The sequence below is a fragment of the Poromitra crassiceps genome, assembly GCF_964638095.1.
Source record: "Poromitra crassiceps genome assembly, chromosome: 10".
In the NCBI taxonomy this organism is placed as follows: Eukaryota; Metazoa; Chordata; class Actinopteri; order Beryciformes; family Melamphaidae; genus Poromitra; species Poromitra crassiceps.
In genome coordinates this window covers 24,166,988-24,192,508 of record NC_139631.1, presented here as the reverse complement: position 1 = coordinate 24,192,508, position 25,521 = coordinate 24,166,988, and the positions used below count along the sequence as shown (strand labels likewise).

The 25,521-nt window shown below is 45.9% G+C and overlaps 1 protein-coding gene across 1 annotated transcript; it reads left to right on the top strand.

The window, feature by feature from the left end:
• Window positions 1–68: 68 nt before the first annotated feature.
• Window positions 69–25,245, top strand: trpm6 (transient receptor potential cation channel, subfamily M, member 6; the record flags this gene model as incomplete). Its single annotated transcript, XM_083645347.1, has 40 exons — window positions 69–101; window positions 806–885; window positions 1,069–1,107; window positions 1,683–1,866; window positions 2,184–2,397; window positions 2,930–3,054; window positions 3,950–4,121; window positions 4,377–4,551; window positions 4,685–4,808; window positions 4,896–4,968; window positions 5,242–5,342; window positions 5,866–6,000; window positions 7,304–7,357; window positions 7,570–7,704; window positions 7,966–8,091; window positions 10,367–10,638; window positions 10,729–10,957; window positions 11,559–11,711; window positions 11,853–11,996; window positions 12,256–12,384; window positions 12,881–13,132; window positions 13,351–13,525; window positions 13,757–13,871; window positions 14,116–14,312; window positions 15,219–15,351; window positions 15,540–15,977; window positions 16,832–17,274; window positions 19,185–19,288; window positions 19,494–19,596; window positions 19,947–19,993; window positions 20,099–20,163; window positions 20,312–20,337; window positions 20,441–20,491; window positions 20,643–20,708; window positions 20,856–21,154; window positions 21,348–21,430; window positions 21,559–21,764; window positions 23,174–23,225; window positions 23,395–23,510; window positions 25,157–25,245. 40 exons carry the CDS (start codon window positions 69–71, stop codon window positions 25,243–25,245), a joined length of 5,757 nt encoding a protein of 1,918 aa, XP_083501473.1.
• Between the last annotated feature and the right edge of the window lie 276 nt (window positions 25,246–25,521).

Below are 25,521 nucleotides of genomic sequence, written 5' to 3'. Positions count from 1 at the left end.
TAAATTAGCTACATACAGTGTACAACCCTGTTTGGTGTTGACACAGTCCGAGCCAGGGAGACTGAACCATGTGTACCAAATCACAGGAAACGGATATCTGTGTATGTTTCCTACCAACAACAATGCTGTACTCTGTGGGGCCATTGTTAATGTCTGCAGCAGGACCATGACAGGGGAAGCATGAAGTTCACTCAGGAGAGAGGCGACTAGGTTGAATGCACAATGAATATTTTTATTGATAAAAACGGAAATAAAGTTTGGTGTGTAGGCTCCATGATGACACGCCTCCCAAGATGAAGTTAGGAGGGCGTCAGGACTCAGGAATGTGATAGAATTTGGATCAACCTTCCCCCGGGAATCCCTCTAGGGCTATGATGTCGGTGGTGGCAGGGCTGGAGGAGAAGGGGCAAAACAGCTGGAATGACGGCGACTGAAAAGCGGTGGTTAGCGGTGATTAGATAGAGAGAAGTTTGAATGAAACTAGAGAGAGAGAGGGGGGCGGTGTGTTAAGTAGTCTTCCTGTACATTACGTAATACTTCACTAAAGACTGCTGTGTGAGGTTGAAGGAGAGTTTGCTGTTACGCCGCACATCCTGCCAGTGATTTTCAGAAAGCAATCTAGGTTTCTTTGACTGGGAGTGACCTACATTTGCTCCTAGGTCCAGCATCTAACAGCACTGCCATGAGCTGCATTGAAAAGGTCACAGCCAAAGTCTTACAGGAAGACTGACGTTAACAAACGTACTCAGACACCCACAGATGTGTCATCTCATCTATAACTAAACCATTTCTTTTCTCATTTCAGCCACTAAAGTCTTGGATTGAGGAAACCTTCTTCAAGAGAGAGTGTGTGAAGTTTGTCCCTTCCTCTCGGGACCTACACAGGTAAAGTGGAATCAGAATGCATTGATGAATAACATAAACGCTGGCTGTTTTGTGCAGTAGTGCAGTATTATGATAGCGGTAGTGGATGGTTAAAACATTTTTCTGAGAGCAGAAATGTTTGGCATTCCTTCCAGGAATCGAGACCATGTGGTTTGTTTTCTAATGTGTTATTTCTTGTTACAGATGTATTCCAGTATGTCAAGTATGCCAAAGCTTGATCAGGTATGATTTAAAGTGTATGTGTGTGAGTGTGTATGTCTGCCAGTCTGCATGAAGAAAAGTGTCTTTGTTTTGATATACCTGACAGCGAGGAGTTTCACCGGTAGGATGTAGTGCGTTGGAGGATCATGTTATTCCCCCCAGTTCCCCTCTCCCCGGAACAGGCCCCCCGACCAACCAGAGGAGGCGCTAGTGTGGCGACCTGGACTCATACCCCACCGGCCCCCCCACCCACAGATATGGCCAATTTTGTCTCTAGGAACGTCTGACCATGCTGGAAGTACTACTGTCGGGAACTCAGACACGGGGGGGGGGGGGGGGGGGGGCATACATACACATTTGGTGACCAAGGAGGCCCACCTCTGACTGGACTATCTCCAAAATGGCAGGAGGGTGTAAGGATTCAGTGTTGTATTGCATAGAGATGAAAAACATTCAAAGATTAAGGACCACAAGCTGCTCAGAGATTGGCAGGACCTGAACAGATGGAACCATTTACATTTTAAATTGAGCACGATTGGAAGTGCAAGCCCAACATCTCTCACCTCAATCTCTACACATGTCTTTCCATTTCCCAGGTGCTGTTGTGGTCACCTGATGGGGGAGCACTCCTGGCAACATTCATGCCCCCCTACGTCCCTCCATCCTGGTCCTGGGCTGGAAGAGGATTGGTCCATAGAGCTCCACACCAGGGCCAGTCCCACCAATGCCTATGGGACCGTAGACTTCGAGGACAGCGCCACGCGCGTCTGTCGGGCTAAGGTCTGTAAGTCTGCTTTAACGGTATAGTGTGTTTCTAGGCCAAAGGAAAATTTGCTTATTTGCTCAATGAACATGCTACATTTAGATAACTCTAATCCCATTTTCTACAAGGGATTGCTCCCAAAATGAAGGTAAATGTTTCGCTGGTGGCGAACAAGACAGGGGGTTTCGACTTTGATGGATTTGAGCACATTGAATAGAAAGAAAGTTAGTATCTACTTAAAGCAGTAAAAAAAAAGAGACAGACAACCACAGAGAACACATAGGAACCAAGAAGCTCTCAGTCCCAAACAGCTCAGTGTGTATTTCCTCTCCAGTATGTTCGTGTGGCTGTAGACTCAAAGCCAGAGGTGCTGCTCCAGCTGATGCTGAGGGAGTGGCAGATGGAGAGACCCAAGCTACTACTGACTGTCCACGGAGGCTCCGAGAACTTCACCCTGCCCCCTAAAGTCAGGCAGGCCTTCAGCAAGGGGCTGATCACTGCTGCCCTCAGCACAGGCGCCTGGATACTCACTGATGGTGTTAACACTGGTATGGCTACATTTGTATCGACGACACATTTCTGTTGTCAGTTTGTGTCATAAATAATTTGTGTCAGTATTACCTAAATGACCTCGAATCAGTCACAGGTCAGTTTCTGTGTTCACACGAGCAGCATGTCTGTGTCTAATGAGCCTAGGGTCCTAGGGTAGAACTAAAGTTGACCAGTTTTGGTCTTGGCCTGTAAAGTCATCATTCATCTCAATCAACGGCCACTTTGTTTCTCTTTTGAATTTCTGTATATCAACTCAACATGCTGTTATAAATGTAAATGCTATTGTAAATGGTAAACACAGCATCCAGAATCAGTCAAAAGGAAGAAGGAAAAGCACAAGTCCCTTATGGGATTTGGCTGATCATAGGTCTACCTAATTTTAACGGGTTGAGGCGATGTGTGGTTTTAATTGGGTCTAATTGGGTGAGATGCTCTGTGTATTTGTAAGCCGGTTGAATTGCACAGAAGCTTGTGGACGTTGAGGTTGACATAGATGATCTAAAACGTAATTTTCTCTGGTCTGTCCAGGTGTGTCAAAGTATGTTGGGGAGGCAGTGAAAACATTTGGGAGCCCTGACCTCAGGAAGAGAAACACAGTGGGGGTCACACCGTGGGGAGTGATTGACAACAACACTGACCTTATAGGCAGAGATGTGAGTACTAAAATCAATGTACTGTTGAATGAGATTTAAACCTCTGTAACATGGCTTAGTTTGCTCATATGCGACCTGCTTTATCAAAATCAATCTGATGTCGCAACAGCGCATTTGTGGATAAACGTGATTTTATGAAAAGATTGATTTTGGCTGTTTTGGGAGTTTTTAATAAAATAAAGCCTCGGCTTTCATTCTGTGTAAAGATGATTGTGAAATTTGAATGCTAAATATAGTTTTGAAGCTCATAAAGGTAGGGTGACAAAGCAGAACTATGAACTTACTTTGTCAACATGGCTTGCAGCCTTGCATTCCTCATGTTGCCAGATTCACGGTTTTCATGTAACATTCCTTAGAAATGTTATAAATGTAGGACCTAAAACGCTGTTTCTAAAGTTGGTCAGGGTTGTATTGTAGAGTTTTGATATTGGCTTGTTATTTTGGACTCGTTTTGAACATTGGGCTGTTTATGTGTCAGGTTTAATTTGCACTGAGAGGGCTTTGTTGCTGATAACCTGGCAACACATCTCCCTGTCCGTCTCTACTATAGCCGTCTCAAACGGTGAAAATGGGCGTGTGTCAGTTATGAACAACAAGTTGACCATCGTCCACTTTATTGTCTAATCAAAATCCGTGGGAGAATCACGGCAAGGAAGCTTTGGGGATGTGCCCCCTGGTGTGACACTAGCTACCTATACAGGCCTGCTAATGCTGTCTGTGTGTGCGCGTGCAGCCGTGCGCACGCGTGTGTGTGGTCAAACATTGCAAATGTAATGTTATGTTGTTTTTTAATGATTTCTTTATGATTAAATGTCTCAGAATTGACAGGTCACATAATATATTGTGCTTGGCTCCTGCTTGACTCTTGACTTGATTCTCCTTTGCCGTGGTTCAGGTGTTCAGGCCCTACCAGCCGCTGGGGAATCCCTTGAGCAAGAGGGCCTGCCTTAATGGTTTCCACTCCCACTTCCTGTTGGTGGATGATGGAACTCTGGGAAAACATGGCTGCCAGCAAGGCCTCAGGAGGAGGCTGGAGAAACACATCCAGCTGCAGAAGATACACCCTCGTAAGTTGGTGTGTGTGTTTATGCGACACACAGATTGATATGACTGGTATAATTACCCCCCACCCCACCCCTCTCCTCTCCTCTCCTCTCCTCTCCTCTCCTCTCCTCTCCTCTCCTCTCCTCTCCTCTCCTCTCCTCTCCTCTCCTCTCCTCTCCTCTCCTCTCCTCCCCTATCCCCTCCCCTCCCCCCCCCCTATCCTCTCCTCTCCCCTCCCTTCCCCTCCCCTCCCCCATCCTCTCCTCTCCTCCTCGCAGGACTAAACCAAGGAGTGCCAGTGGTGTGCGTGGTAGTGGAGGGAGGCCCGGGCGTTGTGTCCACAGTGTTGGACTATGTTAGCAGCGTGCCCCCTGTGCCAGTCTTTGTCTTCGAGGGATCAGGCAGAGCTGCTGATCTGCTTGCCTTCTTGCACAAGCAGACAGCTATAGACAGGTACGTACATATGCCTGCCTGTCCTAGGGGTTAGTTCATGATACCTGTTTTACATGTAATAGTGTGCATTGGGACCAACTGCCTTGTTAGTTTGACAGCTTACCAAATTCAATTTGCACGCTGGCTGTTTTAGGCAGCTGGATGCTGACATCCAGGAGGACTTCCTCGTGAGGATTGGGAATGTGTTCGGAGTGGAGAGGACAGAAGCCTCGCACCTCTACACTCTTCTCCTGGAGTGTATGGATCACAGACAGTCTGTAAGTATACCACTGTTTAAATGTGTGTGTTGTGACTGGACACTTGTAGTGCTGCTTACACTATTTCAATATATGTTTGAACGACAGATCACCATCTTCGACTCAGAGTCAGAGGACCAGCAGGCACCAGATGCGGCCATTTTGACCACTACACTCAAAGGTACTTGGTTTCTTGGTTGGTTGTGATAATGATAGTCTAAAGCAGTGGCTCCCAAATTGTGGGCTCCACCTGGTGGTCCGCCACAGCATTGGGGGGGGATGCAAACCGTTTTTACATAATACACATTAACCCTGAGGAGTATGCTTGGGCCGATTTTCGGAAATATTGCGAAATTCGGGAAATATCACGATTTTGATCTACTGTGTGTGTGTGTGTGTGTCTGTGTGTGTGTGTGTGTGTGTGTGTGTGATTGGCTGTTTGTATGATGAATAGGCACCAGAGCCAGTCCTGCAGAGCAGCTGAGCATGGCTCTAGCATGGGACAGAGCTGACATTGCTAACAAACACGTCCTGGTGTACGGACAACACTGGCAGGTGAGACTGACCACCTTCTACTACAGGCTGTGGTTCTATTAAACCTCCACCAAGGGAGTTGGCTGGGAGGTCATGTTTTTACCCCTGTCTGTCTGTCTGTCTGTCTGTCTGTCTGTGTGTGTCTGTCTGTCTGTCTAGTCTGTCTGTCTGTGTGTGCGTGTGGGTGTGGGTCTGTCTGTCTGTCTGTCTGTGTGTGTGTCTGTTTGTCTGCAGGATATATCAAAAAGCTATTAACGGATTTGCACGAAACTTTGTAGAAAACTAGGTCATGGGCCAATTTAGAACTGTTTAACTTTGCATGCCCACTGGCCACAAGGAGGCGTGGCCAATCGCAAAAAAGTGCATAACTTCCAAACGGATTCACGTAACACCACAAAACTTTGTAGAAAGGTTGGTGGAGGTATGCACTCTACCGAGTGCCCTCTGGTTGCATATTGTATATTCTCATTTCTCATCTCATCTCATCATTCTCATTGTTGTGTGATCGTGTTATTATTGTAATCATGTTATCTGCTGTATCCAGGTGGGTTCTTTGGAAAAGGCCATGCTGGATGCTCTAGTGATGGACCGTGTCAGTTTTGTCAAACTGCTGATTGACCACGGCATGACCATGAGCCGGTTCCTCAGCGTGGATCGCCTGGAGGAACTCTATAACACGGTTATTATAACACATGATCATTAACCTGCCTTATCTACTTCTACATTTTGCCTCACATTTACATTAATACTAGGGCTGCACAATTCATCGTATTTTCATCGTCATCACAATATGAACATGCGCAATAAACATATCGCAACGACTGCCTGAAACGCAAGGAATAACAAAAGTGGTTTTATTTACATGCGTCGTGCATTCCCACTCAGCATCTGATCATTTTGTCTTGTGTTGTAAATCCAGCGTACGCCTTTCCCTTTCAACAGTGCACTCCGCCCCTCTGCCAAAGCCCAAACACGCTGTGTGTAGTTTCAGCTAGAGTCAGTGTATATTTCATTTCTTTATTCAGTGGGCATAGGCTATGTTTGGGGTCTATATAGAAAGACATATATATAGAAAAGTCTCAATACAGAAAGACATAGGAACTGTATAGCTAATATGCATACTTTAATATTTGTTTATTTATCGCAAGTCGTATCGTCATCGCTATATTGAACAATGTTATCGCACATCGCAGATTTTCCTCATATCGTGCAGGCGTAATTAATACTACAAACTACTACTATTTTACACAGATTTGTTTCTTGGGGAAGAAATGATTAATTGAATCACTGGCAATACCCGCACAAAGTCGACAAACTGCACAAGTATAACATGTTACATCGATACTTTCACCCCGCAGTAATTGTCTTTGTCTTGCTGTGCCGTTTCCTCATGTGTTTCCCCTTGGGTTCCTCTTTACTGCACAGAGGAAATGAAATTATTTGTATGTTTTATTTGTGGCTGTCAGTTGCCAGCTCTTGAAGTCCAACTTCCAAAGCTGTGGCTTTGATTGAAATCACAATAATGCACTACAAGTGTTGTGCACCGAAATGATCCCTTATTTCCTGGTCAGTATTATTCATGGCGTTTTCCCCCACTTGTTGTTTGAAGATGTTTTTGAGATCACAGAGTTCTTTTCCATGGCTCCACTTGGCTTTCTCCTCACTGCCTTTATCTTCTGCGTGTTAAAGCATATTTAATAATTAATAACTCTTGGATAATAAGTCCCCCTAAGAAGACAAACAAGGACCCATGGGCCGCTACTGTGATGGTTTGGAGATTTGTTTTCTCTCTACCTCGTTAACAAGCACAGACCTTTTAGATCACGGTAAACAGTAAGCAGCATGCTGGGCTTTGTGCAGACTGAGTGGCTGTAGTTGGTCCTTCGTATTTACCTGTCTATATCATCTATACTGTATCTATATCAATTTGCTGTATATCATTGGTGATTCATTGTGAATAATAATGCAATTTGTCTCCTCAGAAACAGGGACAAACGAACAGTTTCCTCCACGACCTTGTTGAAGATGTGAAGCAGGTAGACAGCAGTCAGGATATTGAAATCAGATAAAAGACAGTTTACATAGAAACATCACAATCCAGTTTACACAGACATGATTAGCTTTTACACAGGATATTGCCTTGAGCTGCATTTGTTTACACTATAGTCGTGTGTTTGTGCATCCATGTGTACATGTAATTTATAATATTTACTTCTGTGTGTGTCTGTGTGTGTCTGTGTCTGAGTAGACATCCCTGCCAAGAGGTTACCGTCTGTCTCTCATTGACATGGGCCTGCTGATCGAGTACCTGATAGGAGGAGCCTACCGCAGCAGCTACACGCGGAAACACTTCAGAGCTGCCTACAACCGCCTGCAGGACAAGGTGGGCATTGATTTACACCCCCCATCAATACAGTTATCAACAGTCAGTTCTAATGAATGTCCCAGATATAAACAGTTTGACTTGCTTCATTGTTTTCATTTGCTTATTAAACTTAGCTATGTTTGTTTCTCCTCACATCTATCATGTGTGCTCTTGGTTGCTTTGGTGTGTGTGTGTGTGTGTGTGTGTGTGTGTGTGTGTGTGTGTGTGTGTGTGTGTGTGTGTGTGTGTGTGTGTGTGTGTGTGTGTGTGTGTGTGTAGGAGAGTGTGCGGGACAGTTCTGGTTACCTCTCTAAACAGAGGAGGAGGATGACACCAACATCCAACAGGAGCAGGAGTCCCCAGCACCTGCATTTCTTCAGAACTGCTCAGCCCTACAAACGCAAGGTTGGTTCAGGGACGTCTGTCTTCTATTTCTCTTAACTGTCCCAAAGAAAATACTACAAGGCAACAGTAAATGTATTATCCCGCATAAATGATGGAGCCAATCAGACACAATATTTGATCTTTTTATGACCTGTAGTTGTTGCATCCCCAGTGGGCCAATCAGTGTAACTTTGAAAATGCTGTCGTACAGTGGTGAGATTTCATTGTGGAAATTGTTGGAATTTATGGACATTAAATTAAGGATGCCACCTGGTCACCTCCCAAGGGAGGTGTTCCAGGCACGTCCGGCTGGATGGAGACCATGGGGCAGACAGCTGGGTGGAGACCATGGGGCAGACACCTGGGTGGAGACCATGGGGCAGACAGCTGGGTGGAGACCATGGGGCAGACAGCTGGATGGAGACCATGGGGCAGACAGCTGGATGGAGACCATGGGGCAGACAGCTGGATGGAGACAACGGGGCAGACACCTCGGTGGAGACCATGGGGCAGACAGCTGGATGGAGACCATGGGGCAGACAGCTGGATGGAGACCATGGGGCAGACAGCTGGATGGAGACCATGGGGCAGACAGCTGGATGGAGACCATGGGGCAGACAGCTGGATGGAGACCATGGGGCAGACACCTGGGTGGAGACCATGGGGCAGACAGCTGGATGGAGACCATGGGGCAGACAGCTGGATGGAGACCATGGGGCAGACAGCTGGATGGAGACCATGGGGCAGACAGCTGGATGGAGACCATGGGGCAGACAGCTGGATGGAGACCATGGGGCAGACAGCTGGATGGAGACCATGGGGCAGACAGCTGGATGGAGACCATGTGGCAGACAGCTGGATGGAGACAATGGGGCAGACACCTGGGTGGAGACCATGGGGCAGACAGCTGGATGGAGACCATGGGGCAGACAGCTGGATGGAGACCATGGGGCAGACAGCTGGATGGAGACCATGGGGCAGACAGCTGGATGGAGACCATGGGGCAGACAGCTGGATGGAGACCATGGGGCAGACAGCTGGATGGAGACCATGGGGCAGACAGCTGGATGGAGACCATGTGGCAGACAGCTGGATGGAGACAATGGGGCAGACACCTGGGTGGAGACCATGGGGCAGACAGCTGGATGGAGACCATGGGGCAGACAGCTGGATGGAGACCATGGGGCAGACAGCTGGATGGAGACCATGGGGCAGACAGCTGGATGGAGACCATGGGGCAGACAGCTGGGTGGAGACCATGGGGCAGACAGCTGGATGGAGACAACGGGGCAGACAGCTGGGTGGAGACCATGGGGCAGACAGCTGGATGGAGACAACGGGGCAGACAGCTGGATGGAGACCATGGGGCAGACAGCTGGATGGAGACCATGGGGCAGACAGCTGGGTGGAGACCATGGGGCAGACAGCTGGGTGGAGACCATGGGGCAGACACCTGGATGGAGACCATGGGGCAGACACCTGGATGGAGACCATGGGGCAGACACCTGGATGGAGACAACGGGGCAGACAGCTGGATGGAGACAACGGGGCAGACAGCTGGATGGAGACAACAGGGCAGACAGCTGGATGGAGACCACGGGGCAGACAGCTGGATGGAGACCACGGGGCAGACACCTGGGTGGAGACCATGGGGCAGACAGCTGGATGGAGACCATGGGGCAGACACCTGGGTGGAGACAACGGGGCAGACAGCTGGGTGGAGATCACGGGGCAGACCGAGGGCTAGGTGGAGAGCTTATGTCTGCACGGTGGACTGGGAACGCCTCAGGACCCCCCAGTCAGAGCTGGCTAATGTGGCCAGGGAAAGGGAAGTTTGGGGTCTCCTGTTGGAACTGCTACCTCTGTGACCCAACTCCAGATAAGCAGTTGAAGATGGAGGGATGAATGGAAATTAAATGTATATACAAAGCAGTTGTGCACTGTCAAAAGAAAAAACGAAAAAACTGAAATGTTAAAATTAAACTAACCTTACAACTAGCATCTACTTATATTATAAATTTACTAATGATACTACTTGTGACCAGCATAGTGAAGCAGTTGTATCTTGAAATTCTAAGTTCCCGTTAGAAACCTCTTTAGGAGTTTCTAGGGTGGTCTTTGCAAGTATATCTCCGGGAAATGGCCGATATTGATTTACAGGCAATTTTCCTGTACGCATGTGTGAAAACGGCTATTCTGTACTTAAGTTTCTGATCGGCAACTTTTGGATCGTCAAGGCACTCCTAATGAAGCCTTGTAAAAACCAAATTCCTATACCTTTCTCTTTTCCATCCAGGAGAGAGACCTGTCACCTGCGAACCCACAAGTAATGACCGCAACCCCTGGTCTCGGTGACGCTCCGCTGCTGGTTCCCTTCAACTTCAACGACCTGTTTGTGTGGGCGGTGCTTCAGCGACGCCAGCAGATGGCGCTGTTCCTATGGCAGCACGGCGAGGAAGCGCTGGCGCGTGCTACGGTGGCCTGTAAGCTCTACCGCTCCATGGCCTACGAGGCACGGCAGAGCAACATGGACGACAGCACTACAGATCAGCTCAAAACATACTCCCTGTGAGTGTCTGTGTGTGTGGCCGGGGGGGTTTCTATCTATCTAACCTGAAAAATATCAATAGTCAACTAAGTGTTGTCTCAATGTCTTAGCGAGTTCGGCCAGCTGGCGGTGGACGTGTTGGACTGTGCATTTCGTCAGAGTGAGCAGATGGCCATGAAGCTGTTGACCTCTGAGATGGAGGCGTGGAGCCACTTCACCTGTCTGGAGATGGCTGTCTCCTCCAGTCACAGGCCATTCGTCTCACACTCCTGCACACAGACCCTCCTCACCGATCTCTGGACTGGGCCACTCAACATGAGGAAGAACTCCTTTCTGAAGGTAGACATTGTAAACGTTGCCAGAGCTCACCAGGTGAAATTGGTGATATATTTAAATGTATTTTCACCAATAAAGTTGTCTCTGATTCTAAATCTGATGATAGAAATGAGTAGTGTTTTAGCACTATGTAGTTAGTACTTAAAACCAAAAAAGTATGTTTGTATAAAAAAGAAGAAGTTAAACATACTTTCCAGATGACCTGGGTTCAAGCCCCGTGTCGGAAAACATCTGCTCTACTAAAGTGTCCTTGAGCAAGATACTCAACTGAGTCCCTTCCAGCTCCCATGATGATTTTCTGTAGCTTTGACCTACAACTGAAAATAATTTCCCATTATTAGTAGTAGTAGTAGTAGTAGTAGTAGTAGTGGTAGTGGTAGTGGTAGTAGTAGTAGTAGTAGTAGTAGTAGTAGTATAACATGCATGGTTCTGTATACACTCGTTGGCTTACCAGCTTCAGTATGTTGATGCTGTCTATTAGCACTAGAAGTAAGAACTGATGCCTCTAAAAAGCTAAATTTAAATGTGAAGGTTCCCACTAGTTGAACAAGCTCATGACCCTCAAAATAGTGTAGGGCCTACGATCTCATATCCTTTCTTTCAGATCATCCTGAGCCTCCTACTGCCCCCTGCCATCCTGCTGCTGGAGTTCAAGAGCCAGGCTGAGATGTGCCATGTGCCACAGTCACATGAGGCACTGCTCTTTGGACGTGACTCTGGGAAGCCGGCAGCAGCCCACGAGGACACTGGGCACATGGTAAACAGCCTGGGCCACTGGGGCAGACCTGTTCAGTTGACAGACACACAGTTGAAATCCTACTGGCTTGTGATACATGACAATATTCTATTCTATTCTATTATATTCTATTCTATTCTATTCTATTCTGTTCTCTAACAGGGTAGTCAGGATGCAGAGCAAGGTGTGTCATGCTATGGCAGGTGTCTGGGTCAAGTCTCCTCTCTGACCATGGAGTGTCTATCCTGGATCAGGAGACTCTATGAATTCTACACAGCTCCTGTCGTCAAGTTCTGGTTCCATACAGTAGGTGGCGTACCGGCACGACTTTCTGCCAGTGTCCTTCAGTCTTATTTTCTAGTTTTTATACTTGTGAATAAAGCTGTTTCTGTCGGTATTTTAATGAGTGCCTGTGACCCAGTGACGAGATGTCCTTGATACGGCATGTGCAGTATTTCAAGTTTCTGTGTGTGGCTGCCTTATCTTACCCTCCCTCACACCCCCCCCCCCCACATCATGTCTCTCTTCTCTTCTTTCTCTCTCTCTCTCTCTCTCTCTGCTGTAGATGTCCTACTTAGCCTTTCTCATGTTATTCTCCTACACCGTCCTGGTGAAGATGGAGGATAAACCCAGTGTTCAGGAATGGTTGGTCATAGCCTGCATCCTGTCCACTGCAGTGGAGAAAACCAGAGAGGTGAGAGACCAAGTGGTCGGGCAGACAGATATACAAGAGGAGGGGGAGGAAATGGTAGGGAAGATGAGTGAGGATGGAGGAAGGGAAAAGAGACAGACAGAGGTGATGTTTGGTGATTGGTGAATTGGCCTGTTGTGTGTGGAATTCAGCCCTTATGACTAGTGCGTTTAGACTCAAAGGTCTTTGTCTGTCACAGTTTAGACTATAATTATGATGATTAATTATGACTATAATTAATGATAGAGGCATTCTGCTCTCTCTCGCTCTCCTGCTCTTTTGTGTTGTCTTCCCTTTTTTGTTACTATTTAACTATAATGTGCTCATGTATGCTTCAGTGATACGTTCCCCACAGAAAGCAATAACCATAAAACATCAAATTATTATATGTTAAAGAAACCATAAAGTAGTAAATAATACAGTGAAGACAAGTGTATTTGATACAACAATACAGCTTAATGCTACATAAAAACTATCCAAATGTGTACTTCTGGGATAGGTGCTAATGTCAGAGCCGAGGAAGCTGAGCCAGAAGCTGAAGGTCTGGTTCTCAGAGTACTGGAACGTATCTGACTTCCTTGCCATCCTCCTCTTCCTGGCTGGTCTGGCGCTGCGTTGGCATGCAGACCCGTTCCGGACGGCTGGACGCATCAGCTACTGTCTGGACATCATCTTCTGGTTTGTCAAGTTGCTGGATCTGCTGGCTGTCAACCAACATGCGGGCCCTTACCTCACTATGATCACCAAGATGGTGTGTAGGCCATTTCAGGCATCTTTGAGGCATTGATGTTTTCCCCCATTTCTTACAATGATTATTCATGTTGTCCTGCAATGTGTTTTGTAGCCATTCTTTTGAATGTGATACTCTACCTGGATGTACACGGCATGACAAATATATGTGCACAGCAGGCATCTTTTTTTATCACCCCCTCCTCTTACCCATTTCCTCCCCCCTCCATGTCTGCCCAGACCAGAAACATGTTCTTCATCGTGGTGATGATGGCGATAGTGCTGCTGACCTTCGGTGTGTCGAGGAAGGCCATCCTGTCACCAGATGAGGAGCCGTCCTGGAGCCTGGCCAGGGACATACTCTTCCAGCCCTACTGGATGATCTTTGGAGAGGTCTACGCTGGAGAGATAGATGGTTAGTGGTTCAATGAAAACCACCTGTATACTCATTTATCAGTGTTGATGTGAGTATTTGAAAGCAGGACTAGTGGGTAACAAAACTATTGGCTCATCATTTGATCTATCATCATCTGTGAACACATTAATATTTTCCTAGGTATTCACAAGTGAAAACAAGCTATTGACTTTTGGCATTTGTGTGTGTGTGTGTGTGTGTGTGTGTGTGTGTGTGTGTGTGTGTTAACAGTATGTGCCGATGGTAAGCCGTGTCCTCCAGGTTCCTTCCTCACGCCCTTCCTCCAGGCTGTCTATCTGTTTTTCCAGTATATCATCATGGTCAACATCCTCATTGCATTCTTTAAGTGAGCACATTGTTAAATTAAATTCTTATTTTCTTATATAAGTACCTATGCCTGCTTGAATAGTGTAGACCATATAGTTTATACATTCTTCAGTAAAACTTGGATATTACAGTCTGTAACTTTCTCTTGCTGACCATACATGAAGTTCAGATAGCTCCAATTAAAGTTTGAGAGTGCTGAGATTTAATGACCCCTGTTACAGAGTACATTATTCAGCTGAAGGCCATTATCTTCTCATTAACAGCAACATCTACTTTGACATGGCATCATCATCCAATAAGCTGTGGAAGTACAACCGTTACCGCTACATCATGACCTATCAGGACAGGCCATGGCTGCCTCCACCCCTCATCATCCTCAGTCACATCACTCTGGGTGTGAGCGCCATCTACAGGAGACTTAGTGGAGGGGCTGAGCTGGAGGAGAGACACTCTGGGCTCAGTGAGTAGTAGTAGTACTATATTATGAATGTGTGTGTATCAGGTGTGTATACAGTATATATCATGTGTTTGCGTTAATCTGTTTAAAGCTGCATTCAGCTATGTTTTTCTGTTAAAATAAGTGTTAAATTGCTCTATATTCTGACAGCAATCACTGAACCCCCTATCTCTCACCTGTAGTCCTGCATGCAGGGCGGACGTATCTCCAGAACAGGCGTTGGATTTGGGGTGAAAAAATACGTAAGGGATAATGTATATTGAGGCGGTGATTACGGGGGAAATAATGACCGACAGGTGATGATTGAGCCCGACGCGCAGCGGAGGGCTTAATGATTCACCTGAAGGTCATTATTTCCCAGTAATCACCGCCTCAATATACATTATCCCGCTTAGAACACGGCCTACAACTAAATCTTTCAATAATCTGACAAAAATAATTATTCAAATAGATTTTTTAATAGCGTTTTCAACGACAAAGCGGTTTCATTCGTAATTGGCACACAAGACACCACAGCTGCAACTGGTTGGCCTAATTAGTAGTGTCTGCAGACAAAATGCTCTTATCAACTGATTAATCCAGGTGTGGCAGAACAGCGGTCGGTTGTCGAAAAATAATGACCGGTGAATCTTGTTGAATGACCAATCAGAATCGAGTATTCAAGAGAGCCGTGTTCTAAATATAGTTATTTATAGGCATCGCGATCTGACCTTCTGTTTCCCAGAAAATGTCAACATTTCTCTGATTGGATAAAAATTTGGCATCGACCTCCAACTATCCAATCAGAGAAATGTTTTCTGGGAAACGGAAGGTCATATACGTGATGCCGTGAAAGGACTATATGTATTTTTTCACCCCGAATCCAATGTGCGTATTAATTGTGCCACTTCTCTTACCTCTCTTTACCAGAGCTTCACTTGGGCCCTAAGGATCGTAAGAAGCTCCATGAGTTTGAAGAGAGATGTGTACAGGCCTACTTCCATGAGCAGAGTGAAGGTCTCCACAGCGGTCCCATCAACAGGATCAGAGCCACAGCAGAGAGGTTTGATTCATGCTGTGATTGTTCTGTATCGATTGAAAGATAGACAGCTGTGGCTATTCATGTTAACTGTGAGTTCTGGTATAACATCATCAAACCCTCTTCAAGTAGAAATGTGTCTAACAAACACCACTACAGCATCAAACATCCTTGGGCCTTGAGTATTTCTATCTGTACTTGTGTCCCACTAGAGCGGAGGAGATGTGCATGATGGTGGCGGAGGTTTCAGAGAAGGTCCACTTCATCCAGGACAGTCTGTCAGATTTGGACAGTCAGCTGGGTCAGCTCCAGGACTTGTCGGCTCTGGCTGTGGACACCCTCACCCTGCTCTCTGCCTCCGACAGCCTCCATCAGGAGGAGGCGCGTCTGGCCCGGTGTCGACCTATCACGACGTCCCGACACATCCTCCCTCACAGCTGGGCCCTCCCACCCGGAGGAGGAGCAGACAGCGATGTAATCAACGTGCGGCGAGTGTCGGGCAAGCCGAGTAAAAGTACCCCACCTTCGTTGTTGAGGGGCTACACTATGGTGCCAAGCAGAATGGCATCGCAGGATGTTCATGTGGGAGCCAGCATGGGGAGCAGAGGGGGAGGACAAGGACACACTGAGGAAGGAGAGAAGGAGGTACTGTGTTCAAAATATGTCTTATTGATTATGTTCTTTTCATGCCATCATTAGGTAATTGTAGGTATTGTAGGAAAATGATTGAATTTGACCACTGACCTTCCTGGAGGGGGGCAAGCTCAAAGATCATTTCCTTGTGAGGATCAATAAAGCATCACAGCATCATCATTGCAGGACATAATAGCAGTGCTCAGTTCTATTATGACAAAACTGTCATAGAGACACTGCATGAAATAGGCCACGCCCATCACAGGGGAAATCGCTCCTCCGTTCACTCCCATACACCAGCGTCATTTTCCTTGAATTAAACATAGCTAAAAGCTGTTGTGTGGTGGGCTGCGCAGACAACACATGTAAAAAATCGCCAGTTAAAGTTTTTTTTGTACTCCTGAGCAAAACAAGGAAGCCATTGAGAATTGGCGAGAAGAAAATGTGGATCTAGCTGTCAGGAAGTAAGTTGGAGTGTTCATCTTCCGTATATACGATATTTTTGTGCAACACGCAACCATGCACGTGACATAGGAGAACGCCAGGATTGGAGGGGGGGGGTTTCTGTTTTCCCCCGTTTTGGGCGTGGTTTCTGAATGATGACGCGCTCCGCAGTGTCTCTATTATTGATATCTAATGGCTTTTACAGTTTTAGTATATTTTATTCAGTAAGGATGCTTTGTTTTACTCAGGAGGCACCATCTACTGCTGCACACCATCCCAGTGAGGTGTGGCAGGGGGTTTACCGGCTTACACCCCATGGTTCACTACCACACCTTTATGCAGGGGGAGGTAGGATCAGTGGGCTCAGGGATCGGACCCCCTGTCAGTCCTGTGGGCCATCCCTCAGTGGGTCTCCCTCTGCCCCCAGGCCTGCTGATGGAGGTCTAGAGGCCCCGCATCATAAACTCTGGCCCTGTGACCCATACCTGTACCCCAGTCAGGAAGAGACTTCTATGGAGGAAGAAGAAGAGGAAGAGAAGGAGAAGCAGACAGAGGAACAGCTGTCTAACCTAGATGTGTCCAGACCGTCTGACCGTGCCGTCCTGCTGTCCGACCCCCGAGATGTCTCTGAGGGTTTGGTAAACCCCGGCTTCTGTCAGGATGATAACCAACCAAGTTCTCCACCCAGCCTCTCCAGCCAATGGGGAAGAACCATGAAATCCCCTCGGTGGGCATGCCTGCCAAGGGACTCTCCCTATGGCCACTGTCGGTCTCTGTCATCCAGTGTGGAGAATATGACTTTCTCTGGCGCCCCCCTCAGTCCACTGAGGGGATCGTTCCCTTTCCTCGACAGACCAGATATTTTGCCAGGTGAGAAGGGCCTCCCACCGCTCCCACCTGAAGGCACATCACTACGATGCAGCAGGAGCAGAGGTACTGTTGTACTTGGTGATGCATTGCTTTGGTTGCTCGTGAGCCACATGTCTCAGGTATTCCTGCAGGTCGGTTGCAATTAGGGTTAGTTAGTTAGTTAGTTTATTTCGATCAGAAAGAATAGAATATTCACAGAATAGAAGAAAAACAGAAAAAACAAAACAAAAGATACATAAGGCTGACCGAAAGGGTTTTAGGGCTGAAGCTAGCTAGCTTATTGAATGCCCTTACCCTTATTCCTTTACGTTATATGTAAACATATGCAGTACATATGCATACACATGGATACATACATGCATTGATTTACACACACAAATAGCACTAATTATTCATACATGCCTATACACACATAGGCTACCTACCACATATACATATAATTACACATACATAGCTAATACCAAACATACTACAGGAAATACAAGTGACCCATAAGTCCTGATTATGTATCATCACGTCTATACTTCTCCAGAATAATGTTTCTATACTTTTTTTTGAATTGCACAAGATTTTTACTTTCTTTGATCTCGTCAGGTAATTTATTCCACAGTTTCACACCACAGACAGATACGCACATGCTCTTCAGAGTGCTATGAACAATTGGTTGTTTGAAATTCAATCTCCCTCTCAGCTCATAACCACCTTCTCTATCACTGAACTGTTTTTGTATATTACCAGGAAGTAAATTATGTCGCGCTTTATACAGAGTTTGGGCGGTTTTGAACTCCACCAGATCCCAAAACTTCAGCGTCTTTGATTTATGAAACAGTACATTTGTGTGTTCATGATAACCTACCTTATTCACTATCCTTATTGCTCTCTTTTGCATGTTGCATATTGTCTGTAAGTTGCTTCTATAGGTGTTTCCCCATACTTCAACACAATAATTCAAGTATGGTAAGAAGAGTGTACAGTACAGTGTTTGCAATGATTTGATGTTCAAAAAGTGCCTTGTTTTGCATAGAATCCCCACAGTGCTTGCTAACTTGGACCTGATATATCTGATATGTGGTTTCCAGCTAAAGTTGTGGTCGATTATTACTCCTAAAAATGTGTTCTCATGTACTCTTTCTAGTTTAACACTGTCAATCATTAATTCAACGGGAGTATTCAGATGTTTATTGGTTTTGCCAAAGATCATAAATTTAGTTTTTTTTGTGTTTAATGATAGTTTATTTGCATCGAACCACAACTTTAGCTTCCCCAATTCAACAGTGACAGCCTCTAACAGCTGCTGAAGATTTTCACCTACACAGAATATATTTGTGTCATCAGCAAAAATTACATATTTCAATATTTTTGAGACATTGCATATATCATTAATGTACAGTATAAACAGTTTTGGTCCTAAAATCGACCCTTGTGGTACACCGCAAGTAATTTCTAAGGGAGAAGATGTTGTAATGCCCACCTGCACAAACTGTTTTCTGTTTTCAATGTAACTTTTTAGCCAATTTAAAGGGTAAATATATATATAAAATATATAATGTAAAAATATATCTATTTTTTATGAAAAGTTGATGGATTAAAAGTAGAGAAAATCCATTATATCAATGAATCTTCAATCATATTCAAAATGTATGTTAATCTGTTTGAAGTAATTATTGTGTACAGTTGGCCCAGTGGAAAGGGGGCACTTCAACCGATTATTGAAATGTGCAGCATTCCTTTCCTCTGTGTTCCATCCCTGCACATCAAAGACAAAACCAACATTTGAGTTCACTTTTTGTTTGAGCCAACATGGCTAATGAACGTATTTATGAACCTAATTAGGTTATTGCTTGAAGCTCCTGGCTGCAAAGTGCACTCTTCCATGCATCCACAGTTTCTACAATATTATTTTGTTCCAGAGTGGTCCAAGTCCTCTGACTTCACTCACCAAGACTTGGGCAGCCGAGGGAGATGCCAGAACAAGAAAACAGTGAAGATACAAGAGAACAGCCCAGATGATACTGTAAAGTGACATGAAATGAGTTCTTAACCACATACTGTTGAAATGTATTGCAATAATCACAGAGACATACACTGAACATTGCATTCATCACTCATATAAGAACTCATAAAATCATCCAACTTTTTAAGAAACAGAACATCCTGCTCGTTGCTTTATTTTGAAATGTATGTTTTTCCACCAATTTTCTTTCTTCTGTGGGAGCTAGGTAAGCATGCAGTCCCACTTGTCTGATGCCAACTGGAAGAGGCGCAGGAGGTTGAGAGGAGGAGGACCTACATGGTCTGCTTCAGCCAGCCTCAGTCAGCTCAGTATGGAACTATAGCCCTATTTTATTTGTTTTGTTGTGTTGGCAGAGATCTTGAAGGAGGGCTAATATGTTGTCTAGATTCACTTTGTCTCATCCAGCAACTGTAACCATGAATCACCCCATTGAATCTCAGGGTACAGTAGCAGGACGAGGAGAATGACAAATACTGTAGGTGAAGGATAACAGGATGAGAATACAAGTGTATTTGATCATACCCACTTAGTCCATTATGCAACCAACCCACATACATGTATAAATACACAGTACAGCAATAGCAGGCAAATAAAATGTGTAATGTATATGCTTTGATTTAAAAGAAAATCATAATTGGTAATATCAATATTCTTTCAGATTATGAACCCATGGATTTGTTGCAGAAACAAGTGTTTTCCCATCCGGTAAGACTGGCAAATATTGGCAATATAATTAAAGTCGCATAGGAAATGTTGAGTGTATAATAATGCTACTGAGGTTGAACTGATGGTCATTGCATTGGCCTGCAGGATGTGTGGAGTCCCACACAGTCAGCATGGAACAGCTGGGCCATATCTGTGAGCCGCAGGTCCTCGTAAGTTTGCCTCGTCCCTCTGCCTTTCTTTTGGTCTCTGTGTGTAAGGCTGGAGTACCGCTGAGACTTTCACACCACTGGAGGATTGATAGAACTTGGTTATAATTCAAAACCGGTATACATTTTCTTCCTTGTATCTCTGTTGCAGATTACAGAGTGGGATTGCCCCTGAAGGTATTTAAAACACCCATGTCACTTTGCTTTATACAGTTCATCCGTTCATTAACTTGCCATTTACTGTTGGTATACATTCATAAATCATTTCCCCTCATTCTAGCCAAGAGTCCCTTATTCCAGTCCACAGATGATCTGTATCCTCACTATTCAGGTATTAAGACAGTGTGCATCACTGTGTCCCACAGTTTTTTTTGTTGGTCTGCTTGCACATGCAGTCTGCTATGGTTCTGAAATGTCATGTTTAATGATATCTGTGCATTATCCCCCATGTCGTTTTGATTATGTTGTATTTGTTGTAAAAGCTATGGAGAGAAACAATCTGATGAGACTGGCTCACACCATCCCCTTCACACCTGTTTCCATTCTGGGTACGTTTATTGTTTGGTGTCATCATCTGCTCATTTCATGTTTATTACCATCAGTCCGTGTTTTCACGCTACCACATGAATACATTTTCTATCTTTTGTTGTCTCTTTTTTCTCCATCTCTCTCTTTGCACTCCACTCTCCCTCCAGGAGGTGAAGAGGTGAGCATCTACTCTCTAGAAGAAGCACCCTCTGATGCCAACAATGGCTCCAGCACAACCTCCTCTTGGTCGTCACGAGGCCTGTCTGCCATGCTGCAGCCGCTCTCCAGTGAAGAGGGCTCCCTGGACGGGGGTCTCTGCCGGGGCTGCAGGGTGCTGTGTACCTGGGCCGAACGAGAGGTGCTGAAGCCCGGTCTGGTGTACGTGGTGAAAGCCTTCAGGCCTGAGGTGGTTCGTGCCTGGCAGAGGTACTTCCATGGTAGCGCGGCACTGCAGCTTTGTCTACGGGTAATTTTTTATGTTTTTCAACTCTGTATTCACACAAATACACGCACGCACACACACACACACACACACACACACACACACACACACACACACACACATGACTAGCATGACTCAATTTCCCCTCGGGGATCAATAAAGTTATTCTGATTCTGATTCTGAAATGTATGTTCACCTTGGTTTGGCATTGTTAAAGGAGATCCAGCAGCAGAGAGCAGCTCAGAGGATGATGCAGGTGTTCAACCAGGTCAAACCTGAGGATATGCGCCACTCTCCAAGGTCTGTGTGCGAGTGTGTGTGTGTGTGTGTGTGTGTGTGTGTGTGTGTGTGTCTGTGTGTGTGTCTGTGTGTGTGTGTGTGTGTCTGTGTGTGTGCATGTACTAATCTTTGCCTTTTCTCTCGGCCAGGTTTCTTGATGTATCGCTTGTCCTATGGCATTCGAATGGCCAGTGGCTGACTATTGAGAGGAACATGTCCGGCGACTTCAGGAAGTACAACAACAACACGGGAGAGGAGATCACCCCCTGCTGTTCGCTGGAGGAAATGCTTCTAGCCTTCTCCCACTGGACCTATGAGTACTCCTGTAGAGAGCTGTTGGTGCTGGATATACAAGGTGCGTCCTTGTGTGTGTGTGTGTGTGTTTACATGTGTGAGTGTCTGTCTATCTGTCTTTAGCTTGATCTATGTAGTACTAGTTGATGTTTTTTGGCTGGCCCGCAACAGTGAGGCCAGCCCTATGTAAGTCGCTGACTGAGTGACTGACTGAGTGAGTGATGAAGTTACACCATTGGTTGGCCAGAGCATGGTCCAGCAGTGTGAGCCTAAATGCCCTCACTGGGCATGCATCATCCCCATACCGTAAAGCCACATCAAAGTTTTTAACGGAACATTTTTTATTATCACCATGACCAAACCCTAGCCTGGACCAAGTTGTTTTACTTGCCTAACCATAATCGTAACAACCAGCCTTTGAGTTTCCAGACCTCCCCTGGCGACTTTAAAGCAGCTACGAGCAACTTTTTGGATTGTTATTAAACAGTCTAAATTTAATATCAATGCATCACATCTTACCTCTAATAGTAGACGAGACCAACGCAGAGTAGTCTCGCTTGAACCCCGAGTGAATCGGCCAGTGTTAGTCTGTCTGTGGCCAGGGCAGATCAGGAAGTGAAATGAAACGGTTTGCAGCAGCCACTTCGGCCATAACCACAAAATAACTTCCAAAAAACCTGTTAGAATATAACGAGAGATGTTCGCGAGAGTATGCATGGCGTTCACATTGTTTATGCTATGTTGCTAGGCAGCGCAAACGGGGTAGGCAGGCAGCTGCGTTTCACTTCCGCGTTTCACTTCCGGGTTTATCCGGTCCGGCAGTAAGGAGAGAGAGAGAGAGAGCCCCCTGTTGACGCGAGTTTAGACAGACACAGACTTAATAATCATCTAAGGGAGCAATCTCCGATTCACACGGCTTTGGTCTCAGCTACTATTATAGGTAAGATGTGATGCATCAATATTGTAATTATACTGTTTAATAACAATCGAAAAAGTTGCTCGTAGCTGCTTTAATTCTCAGCAGCGACTAGCAACAAATCTAGCGACTTTTTCTGATCATGGGAAGCAATGTTAATGTGTTGAATGCCAAAACATTTGGCATTGAATTGGTATGGATGATGCCGGTTTTATCTACTTGCTTGTAATCCAGAGAGGTCTGATGATCACAGCGCTTACCACACACAGCCATACCCCCCCTCCCTCCGCTGAGAGCAGGGACTGGATAAAGTCCACTTGTAATTTTTACTGGCTTCAGTGGGTGGAGTCATCACTTTATATTAAAACAGGCTACGCCGCTGCGTACATAACAAGTGCAGCCTTATGTTGATATGCAAATTATCATGTGCTGTCAACTGCTGACTTCTAGAGAATTTCTGAGCAGCCAATAGCTATTTTCCTTGAAAAAGTTGGCAACGCGGTCCAGTCATATGCTGGGTTTTGACCTAGTCTTGTTTGTTCTGTTCTTGACAGGAGTGGGCGAGGAGTTGACTGACCCATCAGTCATTATGGCAGAAGACCAAAGGTACAATAAGCACTCACATTACCACATCAAGGTTATGAGGGACATTTGGTTTTGCTAAACTCTTGATTTAGTGTAGATCGGATGCATCTCAAGTATGTATTGATACCGGTCAGATAAAAACCTTTCTCAGTCTTGACTCTAATGCTTTTCTTAACCCTAATGCAAGCAGCGGCAGTACAGGTGGTGAGATGTCGTTTGGTCCTGATAACCTGGGTAATGCTGCCATCAACGGCTTCCTGCTCAAACACACCTGCAACGACTGCTGCCACACACTGGGCCTTGCAGGTCAGAGCACGCACGCATGGACATGCACACACACACACACACACACACACACACACACACACACACACACACACACACACACACACACCTACTGGTCAACAGCAACAGATACGTTAGAAGAGAGGATGGATGTGTGTCTGTGTGTGTGTGTGTGTGTGTGTGTCTGTGTGTGTGTGTGTGTGTCTGTGTGTGTCTGTGAGAGAGAGAGTGTTGTGCATGTTTGCATTATTGAAATACAGTACATGAAAGAAATACATAAAGAAGGGGCAGTGGTGGCCTAAAGCCCCCTACACATGATCCTCGGTAAAACAGCTCTGCGCCCGGCTATGGGGGAGAGCGTTGCTGCTCAACTAGGCAGCAGCACTACCCTTGGCGACGCGCACAGCTCAATTTTGACACGTTTGCACTACGCCCAGAGTTCAAAAACACTGACCTACCTGTCGCTGACCTTTCATGAGCGCAACCAATCAGAGGAGGAAAAGAAGATAGCCGGTGCTGCTCACGCTGTTGCTGCTCGCCTCTTGTCCTGCAGATTTGCACTCCGCTCTACCTCGCGTTGAGAAAAGTGCACAACGCTTATCATGTGAAGGGGGCTTAACGGTTAGAGGGAGGGGGGATCTACACAGTATATTTGTCTAAGGCCATGTGTCGACTGGGCGTCTATTCCTGACATTTAAACACTGGAAGAGCGCTGGGGAGCGCTGATCCGAGCACACAATATGCAAGGAAGCACATTGAAAATAGCGTTAGCTCAGCAGCGGTAGCTAGCTTGATAGCTAACAGCTAACAAGCTAACAACACACGTACTGTGATAAAAGCACATTTTCAGCTGGAAACGCTGGGAGCCAGCGCACAAAAACGCCGGAGCGCTCTGAAAATAAGTGCATGTAAATGTACTGACTGTCTCTAGACGGCCGTATGCACCCGCATACGCTCTCTCCTCATTGGAAACAAGTCGTTGGAGCACGGCCTAAAGGAGTTTGGGACATGTGCATTGCTTAGAGTATGCATGGGATTTCTTGGGTCTGTATGCGTGCGTGTGCGTGTGCGTGTGTGTGTGTGTGTGTGTGTGTGTGTGTGTGTATATACTCGCATGTCACCTCTATGTCGTCACTCAGGAGGCCAACATTGGCTCTGAGATAAATCCCCGACAACTTCAAATGAAGACAACACACCAACAGCCAACTCATTAAGCTGCGAGTCTTCCTTTATGTCTATGACAACAGTAGTGTTTGAGGCGCGGGGGTGGGCCCTGCGTTGTGCCTTGTGCTGCGCGGCCTTTGATTACGTATTAATGATGTCTTTGTGCTGCTGAGACATTAGCTTTGATTAGCTATTAATTAACGTCTCCGGGTAGACACGATACCGGCATCTGGAGGATAACCGCTCGGAAAGAAACTGTGCTCAAAAACAAACAAGCCCGGCAAACAAATACACAAACACAAACATTCAGACGCACATGTTTTAATATTTCAAAGGTGCTTTGTGTTTCCTCTTCCTCGTCTTGTGTCCTCTCCAAGATTTCCCCAACAAATCAAACCAAATTATTCATGCGCGGACGTCCTCCCATGGAGGCCTGTCAGTATTCTCTTTCTTGTGGTATTGACTGGAGCGACATGTCTCTAACTGATGTTTCTCTTGTTCAGATTTAAGGAGGCGCCCGGACAGCCGCGACGACAGCGGAGAAGCCGAGTCGACGTCAGGGAAAGAAGAAGAAGAGGAAAGCGGGATGTAACCTCTGACCCGGGAAGTAGAAAAACCTACACATGCACATACAAACTGCACTAACACACACATACATGTATACTGTACATTTTCGCAAAACACTGTCTTCTTGACATCACCATAGAGCAGCTACGGGGAACTTTAAACTGGTTAGGGAACAGTCTAAAAGTCGACTCACATCTTTGCCTGCATCAGCAAATGAGACCCATCAGCGAGGAGATCGGCCATTTCTATATAGTGTTTTCTTCTAAATACCTCTGGTCAGGGTCTCGCATAGCGTCCGTCA